The 11,560-nt window shown below is 41.0% G+C and overlaps 1 protein-coding gene across 2 annotated transcripts in view; it reads right to left on the reverse strand.

The window, feature by feature from the left end:
- The window catches only part of OTOA (otoancorin), a 41,462-nt gene extending 30,238 nt beyond the window's left edge, over window positions 1-11,224 (reverse strand). The window contains exons 1-10 of one of the 2 annotated variants that reach the window (XM_054080791.1): window positions 11,101-11,224; window positions 9,649-9,763; window positions 6,775-6,858; window positions 6,390-6,418; window positions 6,268-6,298; window positions 6,148-6,175; window positions 5,150-5,237; window positions 3,529-3,660; window positions 1,934-2,169; window positions 1,619-1,722 (exon numbers count right to left, since the gene is read on the reverse strand). In XM_054080791.1, coding sequence (XP_053936766.1) covers window positions 1,619-1,722; window positions 1,934-2,169; window positions 3,529-3,660; window positions 5,150-5,237; window positions 6,148-6,175; window positions 6,268-6,298; window positions 6,390-6,418; window positions 6,775-6,858; window positions 9,649-9,730 — 814 coding nt within the window. In that variant the 5' untranslated portion in view covers window positions 9,731-9,763; window positions 11,101-11,224. Of the gene's footprint in view, window positions 1-1,618; window positions 1,723-1,933; window positions 2,170-3,528; window positions 3,661-5,149; window positions 5,238-6,147; window positions 6,176-6,267; window positions 6,299-6,389; window positions 6,419-6,774; window positions 6,859-7,113; window positions 7,121-9,648; window positions 9,764-11,100 lie in introns of those variants that run through there. The other variant, XM_009566063.2, reaches the window with a different exon arrangement.
- Window positions 11,225-11,560: the final 336 nt, after the last annotated feature.

Genomic DNA, 11,560 nt, shown 5'->3' on the forward strand with positions numbered 1-11,560 from the left:
GTTATTCTTAAATAAGGTAAGAAATCCAAAGTTACAGCCTCCTGTTTTGGCAAGGGCTACCAGGATGCTTCACCTCCAAATACCTCAGCGGTTTTAATGTATGAAAAGTGATAACTGGCTGAGTGACAAAAAAAAAATTGTCGAAAGGTTTGACTCTGAGCCGTAGAAGCCACATGTGTCACGTGCTCAGCCAGAGACCCACCTGCAGGAGCAGCCCAACAGAGCAGGGGCAGTATGAAGGGAAAGGGACAGAGACACAGCAATGAGCTCCCTGTCACCAAAACCAGCAAAACCGCTTGGATGGTGGCCCCATAAGCACCGCAGATACGAGGCTTCTTTCAAGTTTTGTTTCTGCTGAGCTTCAGTGAGGAAGATGCTGCTTCTCCAGAGGACTGATCCTTTTGCCAGGGGGTTCCAGTGTTACCCATATACAAAGTTAAAGTGATTAAATCAGACTTGTTGCAGGACTCTTCTGTTGTCCCACAATCTGTGCTCTGACCTGTGGCATGCAGATAAACTTGAGTGAGCTTTAGACTTGCCAGCCTGGATGTTGGTAGCAGGCCAACCGTGCCTGCTCAGTTCTGCAGCTCATGCTACCGGAACCGGCTGATCATCAGTCCACACCCAAAGCTTTCAGGAGTGCCCTCTTGAGTGGGGTGATCTTCTACAAACTGAGGGTTCACTCATGTTTCAGACACAACCCAAGACATCTGAGGCTGTGGGATTTCCCCAGGACTGCTGAGTATCATCAGGCAAATTCTGCATCTTTGCCTCCCCAGTAATGCACTGGCAGTAACTCCACCTCATAGCAGCATCACAAACTTCCTCTCTACAACTTAATGGGTTACTCTAGTATTTTGAAATGGCAGAAGTCCCAGGACCCAGATTTAGCTCCATTGCAGTTAGTGGGCATTTTGCCTTTGATTTCGAAAGAAAGAAGAAGAACATACACATCTAAAAGTCTAAAATGCTCCCAGGACAGCATTGCTGGGAAGTTCAGTGAAATGCAAACACCTGCTCTCATGCACTGCTGCCGCTGCTGCTTTACAGCCCTCTCGTGGAGCATGTCCTGCACTGTCCCAGCTGCGGCACAGCTGTTTAAGACGCATAAACAAGGCAAACAGATGTGAAAAAATGCATAAAACCAGAATTAAATAAATTTTGTTTTTATCTTGCTCCTTTTCTGAACGAGTCAGTGTCATGTGCAGGAGAATTTTCACAGCATCCAGCATTTATTTTGTATTTTTAAACAGTGCACCGGCTAATGTATTCTGAGACGGATCTATTTTTCTAGTCTGAATAGGAGTTCAGAAGTGAACAACGTGTGCGCAGAGTACCTGACAACTGTATCCTATTTAAGTCTTAGAAAACATACTTGAGTACAGAGCCTTTGTGTATAGCCCTCTGCAGAAGAGATGAAGAGCAAGCATCTTAGGAGAACTCTTTGCCATGAATAACAAATACATGTTTACTGTATTGTGAAGCAAAGGTATTCAAGAGTGCTACTCTTAAAGAGACCAGGTAAATTTGGTAAACAATTCAACACAATGGATAGGCCTTTTGCTGGCTGTTTTTCTCTTACAACAAGCAATAAGAGAACACATGGTAGATAACATACCACTCATGTTATGGGATTTTTGTAGAATCTGCTTCATCCAGCCATATAGAGCTCTCTGTGTATTTGCTGGGGTTTTGTCATAGAGGTCCTTGAATACTGTTGATCTGAGTGATATAAGTCCATGTTAGTTCCCTAATGACTTAACTATTTATTTTTCTTAAATAACACACATGGAGAAATGTTTTTAGAAAGAGCAAGACATAAGGAAAAAACATCTGAAACAGACTGACAGCATATAGTAACCTCTTTTTAAAAGTATACATAGTCAGCAAATACTACATAATATTGACTGCGTCCGGAAAATAAATGGCTTACAAGTTTCTGAAGGCATCCTCCAGCAGAATGTTTGGGAGGCTCCCAACGACATCAGGTTGGAGATAGTTCACAGCTGACACACGCAAAACCTGGCTTAGGATATCCACACAGTCCAAAGCACTCAGAGCCATGAAGCATTTATCCAGTGTTATAAGGAACAAGGTCCTGTTTACGCCTGGGCTTTGAAAAATTCTCTCTCTAGTCTTGTCCCAATCAAGAATAATATTTCCTATTTTCTGCAATCAACAAAGGGTTAAAAGAATGTCTCTTTGATTAATTCAATATATTGTTCATTTTGGGGCCTGACAGAAAGCTCTATACAAAAAGATGTGCTGCTGTTCTCATGAAAAATAGCTGCAAAATACTGTCTGGTTGCATTACTTCAGATATTTCCTTACTGGAATTGGCCAGAGACCAGCCTGAACCTTTCAGCAAAGTCAATATCAAAAACAGAAAAATAAACCAAATGACTGAAGTTCTAATGTGTGCTCTCATGGAAGAATTAGTTATTGAAAAATTAAAGTATATCAGAATTGAATGGGTATTATTTCATACATAATTTAGTATGTAGATATCTCTAGAATGGACCTTTTCCCACACAGTATTTCTTGCAGCCATTACTACAAACATCCCCTCCAGAATATGGGGCAACATCAAAGAACTGAGCCCAAGGAATGAAGGATTATTAGGTTGCTCCATCTCACAAGTTGACGTGTCTAGGACAGCCTGCTCTGAGATGATATTTTCCAGGCCGATATATCGTTTGAGACGGTGAAATTTGCAGTTTATTGAAAGGGCTTATGCTCTGCTGCTCTGGCTCCCAGTGCACGCTGTACACCTATACTGTGTGCTTTGGCAGCAGAAACTGCGCCACCATTGTTTGAACAGCAGATTATGCAGTGTTTGCTCTTGGCAGTCACCCCATGTGTCTGGGGAAACGCCTTCCCGTTCCCTCAGACTAATCTCCAGCCCCTCAGTGATACTCACGCTGGAGGCCCTTCCTCCCAGCGGGGAAAATGCCAAGTGCAGCCATACATCAGGCCACGATCCCCCTTCTGCAGCGGAGATCCCCTCCGCAGGGGCGATCCTGCCTGGGTGGCACTCACTGGCTTTGAGCGAGATTTCTAGGATGAGTCACATAGGGAACACACCACAGAGGTGAGCAAATCAGGCTATACAAATTGCCTAACAATCTGCTTGCATGCTCCCATAACTAATTAACAAGGTAACTGATTTCACCTTCTTTAGTCACCTTGGCTCCCTTTCTAGCCTCTGAAGAGAAGCAGGTACTCCCCAACTGGCCCTATCTACCTTAGATACTCGTTTAGGAAGGTGAATCGTTCTCTAGAGAAGCAATTCTCTCCACTGGTTATGAAGAAAATCCAGAAAACTGCTTTTGACTTGACACCAAACTTTTATACATTAAGAATTACATGAAGTTAAGTCCAACCTAAGGAGAGAAGCTCCTGGAATCTAACGTAAGCCAGATAAATAACTGCGTGGTGTGAACCGCAAAACCCCCGCTCTGGCCCTTTCCCATTCATCTAAACCATTGACAACAGCTTTTCTTTTTCACAAGAGAAAAAGTGACTTACAAGATGGTCCATTCTGCTGTTGAAGAGATACTTCATAGCAGTTTGGAACTGCTGCTGATCAAGCTGTTGAAATTCAGACAACAGTTGCCTAGGCTGGTATAAAAGGTTCTTCAGGTAACTTTCTATGGACATCTGAAGTATAGAAAAATATGCATAATACACATAAAACTCGTACTATTGTCCTAAGAGCATCTTTTACTCACTGAAAATCAATGCTTAAGGAGAGGTAAGTGCTAAGCTCCTGTACTGTCTGTGTTGTCAAGGACTAGAATAACTATACTCAACACAAACTGTAAAGAAAAATGATCTAAATGTAATTCTGAAAACCAGTAATTTTTAAATCCTATTCTTGGCTTCATGAGCGAGTCCTCTCCAGTGAGCCATTTAACAAAAGTGCCTCAGTTTCTCACATTATAAAACAAAAGTAATAATGCTTTTCTGCTTCATACAGCAGAGCCATGAAAGTGAAACTTTTAAAGAGCTCAAAAAAAATCAGGTACCGTGTGCATATTATTATTACTTAAAAAGAGGAAGGAAATGTGCAATTAGACAGGAGGAAAAGTCTGCACCAGGTCGTGAGGCAAAAATATTCTCTCTCATGTCAAACTGCATCGCCAGTTAACAATCTCGTGCCTGTTTTGAAAATCTAAGGGGAATGAGAATATTGGAACAGAAAGTGCTGCAAGGCTCATTAGAACCAGATTGAAGTAAAATCCCTTCTAATTCCTGACAGAATTATTTCAAAATTGGTTTGGAATTTGAGTTGAAATCGTTCCTTGTTGCCTTTGCTTAGCTTGCATTGCCACTAACAAACATTAAGACAGTTTGGTCCTTGCTATCCAGGGAGTCCAGGTCAGCTCACAGTGTTAAAGCATTAATAAATCCAATCCAGTGGGAAGAGGCAGTGTTAGAATCGTGCAGGTTTGGATGAGTTGTGACAGCGAAATGGAGCTTGGGTAAAGGTTCAGGCGTTGTGCAGCTACGTGACTGTGGGCTTTTGGGAATGCCTGAGGCACAGAGATGGCATATCTGACACTTTCCTTTTTCAGAGTATGAGTGAGTGAGTGAGTAGGTGGTTAGGGTTTGATTAGCAGGGTACAGCTCCACTTAAACCAGCTCATTACTAATCATTATGACCGGAGATAAAGAATAATGACTTCTTCCTCTACCACTTCCACAGCGGTTACTTGCAAAAACAGAGTTCAGAGGAGCTTTAAAAGGAGGCTGTGTTTTGTAGGATGCTCCGGAGCCTCTTGTTCCATCAGAAGCAGTGCAAACTACAGTCTCAGCCAAAAACTGGGAGAAACCTGCCATTTTGTGGAGAAACAGCATGTGTACACACTCAATTCAGAAAGAACTGCTGGGCCTTAAAACTCCTCATTTCTGCTTTCCATCAGAGTGAAAGGAAAAAGATCTTTATTCTTATTTCTGCCTTGTATACTCCTGCAATCTTATGGGGAAAAGACAACCAAAAGGCCTATTCCTGTTTTCTACTGATCTCCTACACTGCAGATCTGTTAGTTACCTCTATTATTGAAAACCTAGTTTTGGCTATATAGAGAGGTTTCTTTTTTATTGCTTTTTAAAGAAAATTTTTTCATGCATTTTAAATGGCACAAACCTGTAGGCTGCTAAGAGTAAACATAACTTCCTGGGCCTGAAAATACGCCATGACTTTTGTAAGCATATCTGCTGTCCAGACATTAGAACTGAAACAGAAAACAGGACCAAAAATGCCAGTAAAATGATATAAGATGCAAACCAGCAGATTACAAGACAAAAGAAGAATAAGAAAAGCAAACACCGCTACTAACACCATAATGATATGAGTATTCAGCTTTCTGGCCTAACCAGACTAATAGCTGACCTATTTAATGCAATGAAAATGCAATTCAATGAGGAATGGCATTAATTAGTTATGTTTTTTTTCATCTAACTTCACGACCACCCACAATAATCTCAGTTTTCCAACATGTTGCTATTAGTACCATCTCCAGTAATGAAACAAGCTCTGCTGTGGCTCGTCCGGAGCTCTAGGTGTGCTTCCTGGCACCCCGTTATGCCTGTTTTGATCTGCTTTTATAAAGAAAGCGCAGTGACTAATGTCTACTGCCTCTCCCTCAGGAGGGTCATTAATTTCAGCATGTCTTCTGCACACAGCCATTGATTTTCTCAAAATATGCAGGAGTGGAATTGCCTTTGAGGCTTATACTGCTCTTTCAAATTTAGACAAAATTAGCAAATAATTGAAAAGTCACCAGGAGGTGGAGAGAGAAGAGCAGGAGAAAAAAGGAGATGGATAGAAAGTTGGAACTGCACCTAATTTTCTTAGGAAATCATTCTGAAACAAATTAACAAAGTTAATTATCAAAACTTCTGAAAACTGTAGCAGGTATTTATTCTCAGCCTCCTTCCATGTGTGTTTTTTGCTTTATTGTGAAAAAGAGCTTTTTCCCCTGTTTAGAGGAAATGCTCCTCACAGAGGATCTAAATCAAAGTAATCATATGTACCAATTTCATTCTCTCCATAATGTTCCCATCTCTGTGGAAATGAAACAGATCATATCTGAAGTGCAAGATAAAACTGAAAAAAGCAAGATGGTGAGAGTAGTACATTACCTTTGAAAATGAAGTATATCAAGGAGGGCTGCACATGAAAAATGGAACATAAAAGTTACAGTGAGACATTAAGTTTTAATTTCTTTTAGAAGCATAAGTGGGAATAATTTTGTACATTACCATTCAGATATTTCCCAGTTATAACTTCCTCCTAAGGAAAAAATGATAAATATATGTAATAAATCATTATTTTTAGATTATAATATCAAATGTTAGTAGAGAGAGCAAATAAAAATACTAACCAGAGCTTTGTGTAACAATGGAGGCAAATCTGTAAAAGATTAACCTGTTACTAAAAGTTGATTTAATGTTTTACCATTCAACTGTGTATACAATAATACATGTATTGTATGCAGTGACAGAAGCCATATCTACACATACATTTTATTTATATCATTTAATGACATTTTTACTATTGACTATTCTATAATTCTAAATGTATTTACAGAATAACAGTGAAAATAAAAGGTTGTTAAATAATAAGCAATCTTGGTTAAATTCTTTGCCGCATGTCAACAGAGCTGAGAATACGTTCATAGTTACTAACCCGTACTACATCTATTTTACTACACATAGCTTTTTCCATCCACATAAACCACATCCCTCACATAGGAGTTCGCATCTTACCTTCAAAGTTCTGACTGTGTGTAATCTCAGCGTGATTCATTGACATCAGTAAGAAACATATCTTCAAAAGTCTGGACATTTCTTCTGGCGTTTATTAGAATCAGAAGATATTTGGATTGAAAAGAAAAAATGAACAGTCAAAAAGCAATAATCACCCCAAACTTTCATAGTTATAAATCAGAGACAGCCTCAGCTACGGAGTACAGATAGAGATCAGAATGATCAAAAACTGCTTGCGCCCAAGTTTTTAATTTAATTTTTCTCCAGGATAGAGATATATTTTATGCAAATAAAAGTCTGCCAAGTGTGCATGTGCAGTCAGATTTATCTCCCTCTTACCAGATAGCTCTTTTAATTTTCTTCCTAGTAGCACCATTTATTTACTAAGCCACGTTCCGCCTAAATATGACTTAGATGCAGTTTTGTTACACTCAGATAAAATAAAAAAGAAATAGAGGGAATGAAAAAGGAAATAGTAAAGAAGATCCAAACAAATCCTAAGCTTTGTCTAGCTTGTTAAGTTGCCTGCACAATTACTGCAGACCCAGTCTGGGACCCTCAACTTGCAGATCTCTGAACTGAAATGGTGCAGGGAGCCTGGCCTGTGTCAGTGTAGGGTGGGGAAGGAGCGCTGCCCTCCCCTGCTGCCACCACCCTGCAAAAAGGAGGACAACGTCCTTGTGCCCTTCTGAAACAGAGGGAAAGTGATGCATTTGGGTAACAGAGTTCAAGACGGTGCCGCTTCATGTAGACGGATCAAAGCTCTAGCCTCTGTACTCAAGAGAACAGTTCCATCAATTTTTCACTGTCAGCGAGAACACAGCTTGTATGGAAATATGTGTTCTAGTAGCTTTCGCTACCCCTGCTGCCCTGTGCTATGAGGCATAAAAATCACTGAAAGAGAAATTAGCTGGAAGGGTAATAACACAATACACAGAGCTTTTGACCAGAGTGTTACTGATTCTTATTAGAAATCAGTCTCACAGTTGCCCTATATGAAATGAATTTGTTGCTTTCAGTCTCGTTCCTGAAGGACAAGAATACACATTGCAATAATGCAACGGGATGGAAAGCACGCAGAGAGTGAGCAGATCTCACTCAGGCAGGTGTTTCTGCAGCCACATCCCTTCAGCAGCGCTGAGGACCATGAGCTGCTTTAATTCACATTGCACCAAGCTTACTGCAGAGAGGATTTTCTGCCTCTGCACCCTCAGCCTGGCCCTCTGCCCAGCCATGAGGGTCACCATCCCCACAGGTAAAACAATTAATTAATCTGCTCCACAGATTGCAGTTTCTTACGCTGGGATTAATCCCTGATTTTAACAAATGACACGGAGGGCCCCATTGTCCAACTTCGCTCTGACCCTGAGATGACTTTGTTGGTTTTTCTCACCCTTTTCTTCATTGCAAGGATTCATCTGCAGCCAAGATTAATTTCTGCATTTATTTTTGTTCTTGAATTTGCATCTATTGTCTTTTTTTTAAAAAAAAAAAAAAAAGTTCTCCACCACGGCTTGAATTACAGATTTGAACATCTGATAAGCACAAATGCCTTTTTCAGATTGTTTAATCTCATGTATCAGCAAGGTACAAAGATGTACCTTGTTTAAGAAAACATCTTTGAACAGCCTCTAGCAATACTTCAATCTATTGTAAATACTTAACTCCAGTCTTGTAGCAGGAGTGAGTCAAACTGACGGATGATGAAAAAATTAAATGTTAGACTTCAAGAAGCTAGTTCCTCTGTCCTGTTCTTGCACACACTGAAAACCCTTTTCAGCTATTCTTTTCGGAGCGCCACAGTACATGTCTCTCATTCAGATGTATCTGGTTTCCTAGACAATGAACTTTCTTGTGCTTGTTTCTGCCTTTGCCCTATTAATTTTGCAGTAAGGTTTGATTACTCTGCATATTTTAAATCACGCTACCAATGTCATTCCTGATTTGTTTATTCCAACTAATTCACTTTGATCAGGGTGTGCATTTTAATTAAAGAACGCTAAATTAATATATGAGGAGATTAAACTCTAAGGAAAGTGCTTTTCTATGCACGCTAACTCCAGCAAACAATTAGCAGGTGCAGAAAAAGTCTGTGAAACAGCCATCGATAAGACAATCTGCGGGATGAAATAGTTCGTCAGTGAAAATAGTCTGTTTGCAGAAGTTCACTGCAGCTTTTAGACGATCCAAATTCACCCTGAGGGGATCTCTTGCAGATCCCATCTAACACTTCCCCAGAGATTCCCTCCTGGCTCCCCAGCAGCACAGGATGCGATCAGATCTCAGAGATGTCACCCTTGCAGGACTCTGGTTATGAGGAGCTCCCAGATTGCTTTCTCTCACTGCCTAAACAGTCGCTCTTCCATGTAAAGAAATCCTAGACATTTTATCGCTTGCTCCAATACAGCCACTGCCTTATCTGAAGCTTGATAACCAGAAAGTTAATCTCATAATCAGAAGTCTTGCTGATAAGCCCTCACACTGCCCATCCTCCCCCTTCGCAGCCAGAATTCCCAGCACCTCGGGAAAACAGACCAGTGAGGGAACCCTCGAAGGGTTCAGGCTGGAAACGGAGAGAGGGAAGTGAGGGAAGGGCAGAAGAAAGAGACAGTGGGTTCCTGGGGAGATCCAGGACCCTGCGGCACTTTACCTGCCCGTACACCTCCTTCTCCGCTGCCAAGGTGTGGAAAGCAGGGACCTCGAGAGGAGGGCAGGGATGGGGCAGCACCGCCTCCAGGTGCCTGCCCAGCGGGGAGGGGAAAAGCCTCCTCTCAGGGGTAGCTCAGGGGGACTTGAAAAGCAAGGAGAAGACGATGCTTCCCCTGGTGCTGCAGGGCAGGTGGCCCCGGGCTCCCCAGGGTGAACTGACCATACCTGGCATCACCCAGCAAAAGGGGGTTGTGTTTTCCGTGAGACAAAGTTGTTCAATTCCATCATGTCTGTCCTTACACAGCATCCTGTTCTTGTGATGCAATGCATCCCGTGCCACCTCGACAGAACAGATGGTTTAGTTACTGTCTATGCCAAAACTCCACACTACTGAGACCACCGAGGTGTGGCTTGCGCACCGTAACCCACAGCAGAGCAGGAATGGCAGAGGAAGGAGCCAGGCTTCCCGAGCCGAGGAGAAATAAATTAGAACATTGGACTCCCAACGAGACCCTTTGGATGACATCTTACAGTATTTAAGGGCAGCCTGGTCCAGTGGGAGGTGTTCCTGCCCATCACAGGGGGTTGGAACTGGATGACCTTTAAGGCCCCTTCCAACCCAAACCATTCTATGATTCTACTTCAGGTAATTTAATCAACTATTGGACTAGAGTTCCTTTGCAGAGTCTGTGTGAGCAGACATTAACTGCAAATAAATGCACTCTCAAGGTCTGGAAAGAGAAAGAAGCCCCTTTCCTGACATCATGAGCCACTCAGTGCCCCTTCCTTCTCAAGGAACTGTTATTTTAAAAGTACAAGTGCAGATACAGTCCCCCAGGGCTACTCTGTACGTTCAACAGGACATGAGCAGGTTTTTAACCGTGCTGAATTTAAGCTTACTGTGTTCATCAGTCTTCCCTGTTTACTCTTCATGTTTTAATATGTGTTTTAATTCCCTGTCTCAAGTGGAACTGGTTTAAACAGAGAGAACTAAATAGGAAATTATAAGAAAAAAACTATTATTTACATTGCATCTCCTGTCCTCAAACCTCTCAAAGTTATCACAAACTGAAAGTCTTAAGTTACAGGGCTAAAAGATACATCATGCAAAATGCACAGCCTCTTGCGCGATTTTTAACCTGTGGGATTAAAACACACAAGTACCTTTGAAGAAGTTTGTCTTAATAAATATTTGCTACATGAAACTAAACTGATTACATGTTAAGAAACGTATTTTCCCCACTACTAGACGAGTGCAAATGAAGGTAGCAAAACAAAAAGATTCACTCCAGTGCGTATATAGCTTATTTTTCAAACAGACAAATTTGATTGTACTCTGTGCCAAAATTCAACAACACACGCTGAAATGAGACTACTGCTAAGCCTGAATTACTGCTGAAAAATCCCACCAGTCAACCCTCCCACCTCATATAACAGTACACTTACTATTCCACAAAGACGACTGAGAATATTAAATTAACAAAAAGCTATTAAATCAACAAAAGAAATCATTATCCATCAGGCAAAGGAAGTCCAAGGTAAAACTTTAGAAATGCTGGAGAATCCTACCTGGCATAAGAAGATCACCAATCACTAAAAAGAACTAAATAAACAAAACAACATACAACTTTTTTAGACTTCAAAACAAAAAGGTAAATCAGTTCTTATTTTACTTACCAGATGATGTACAAGCTGAGGCTTCTCTGCTCTCTCACACCACTTATTTCCCAAGCAACGTATGACATACGCCTGCCAGTTCTGCACTACTTATGATGCCGCTTGTTGTTTTAAAGGAAGGTTATATCCCAACTGCCAGAAATCATCCATTATAAACAGGGTTTTTGAAACAAGACATATTAAAATAAATAGCATTTATTTAGTGTTCCTGAAGAAAAGAAAATGTCCCAAGCTAGCAAAACCTTCAAAATCAGGTCTCTATGTCCTGATCCTCAAAGGGACTTGGAATTACAAGATTTGCAAGAAACTGCCTGCAAGTTTTTTAAAGCTAAAAGATTTGGGGAACAACTTGCACAGAAAGCTTTGTTATTAAACTCATCAATTTAAAGTGCTAGTTCTACCATAACCCCTTTAGCTGGAAAATGGCATATGCAAGAGCAATGAGGATTTATGAGGTTTT

Source organism: Cuculus canorus, chromosome 15 (genome assembly GCF_017976375.1).
Source record: "Cuculus canorus isolate bCucCan1 chromosome 15, bCucCan1.pri, whole genome shotgun sequence".
NCBI classification, from domain to species: Eukaryota; Metazoa; Chordata; class Aves; order Cuculiformes; family Cuculidae; genus Cuculus; species Cuculus canorus.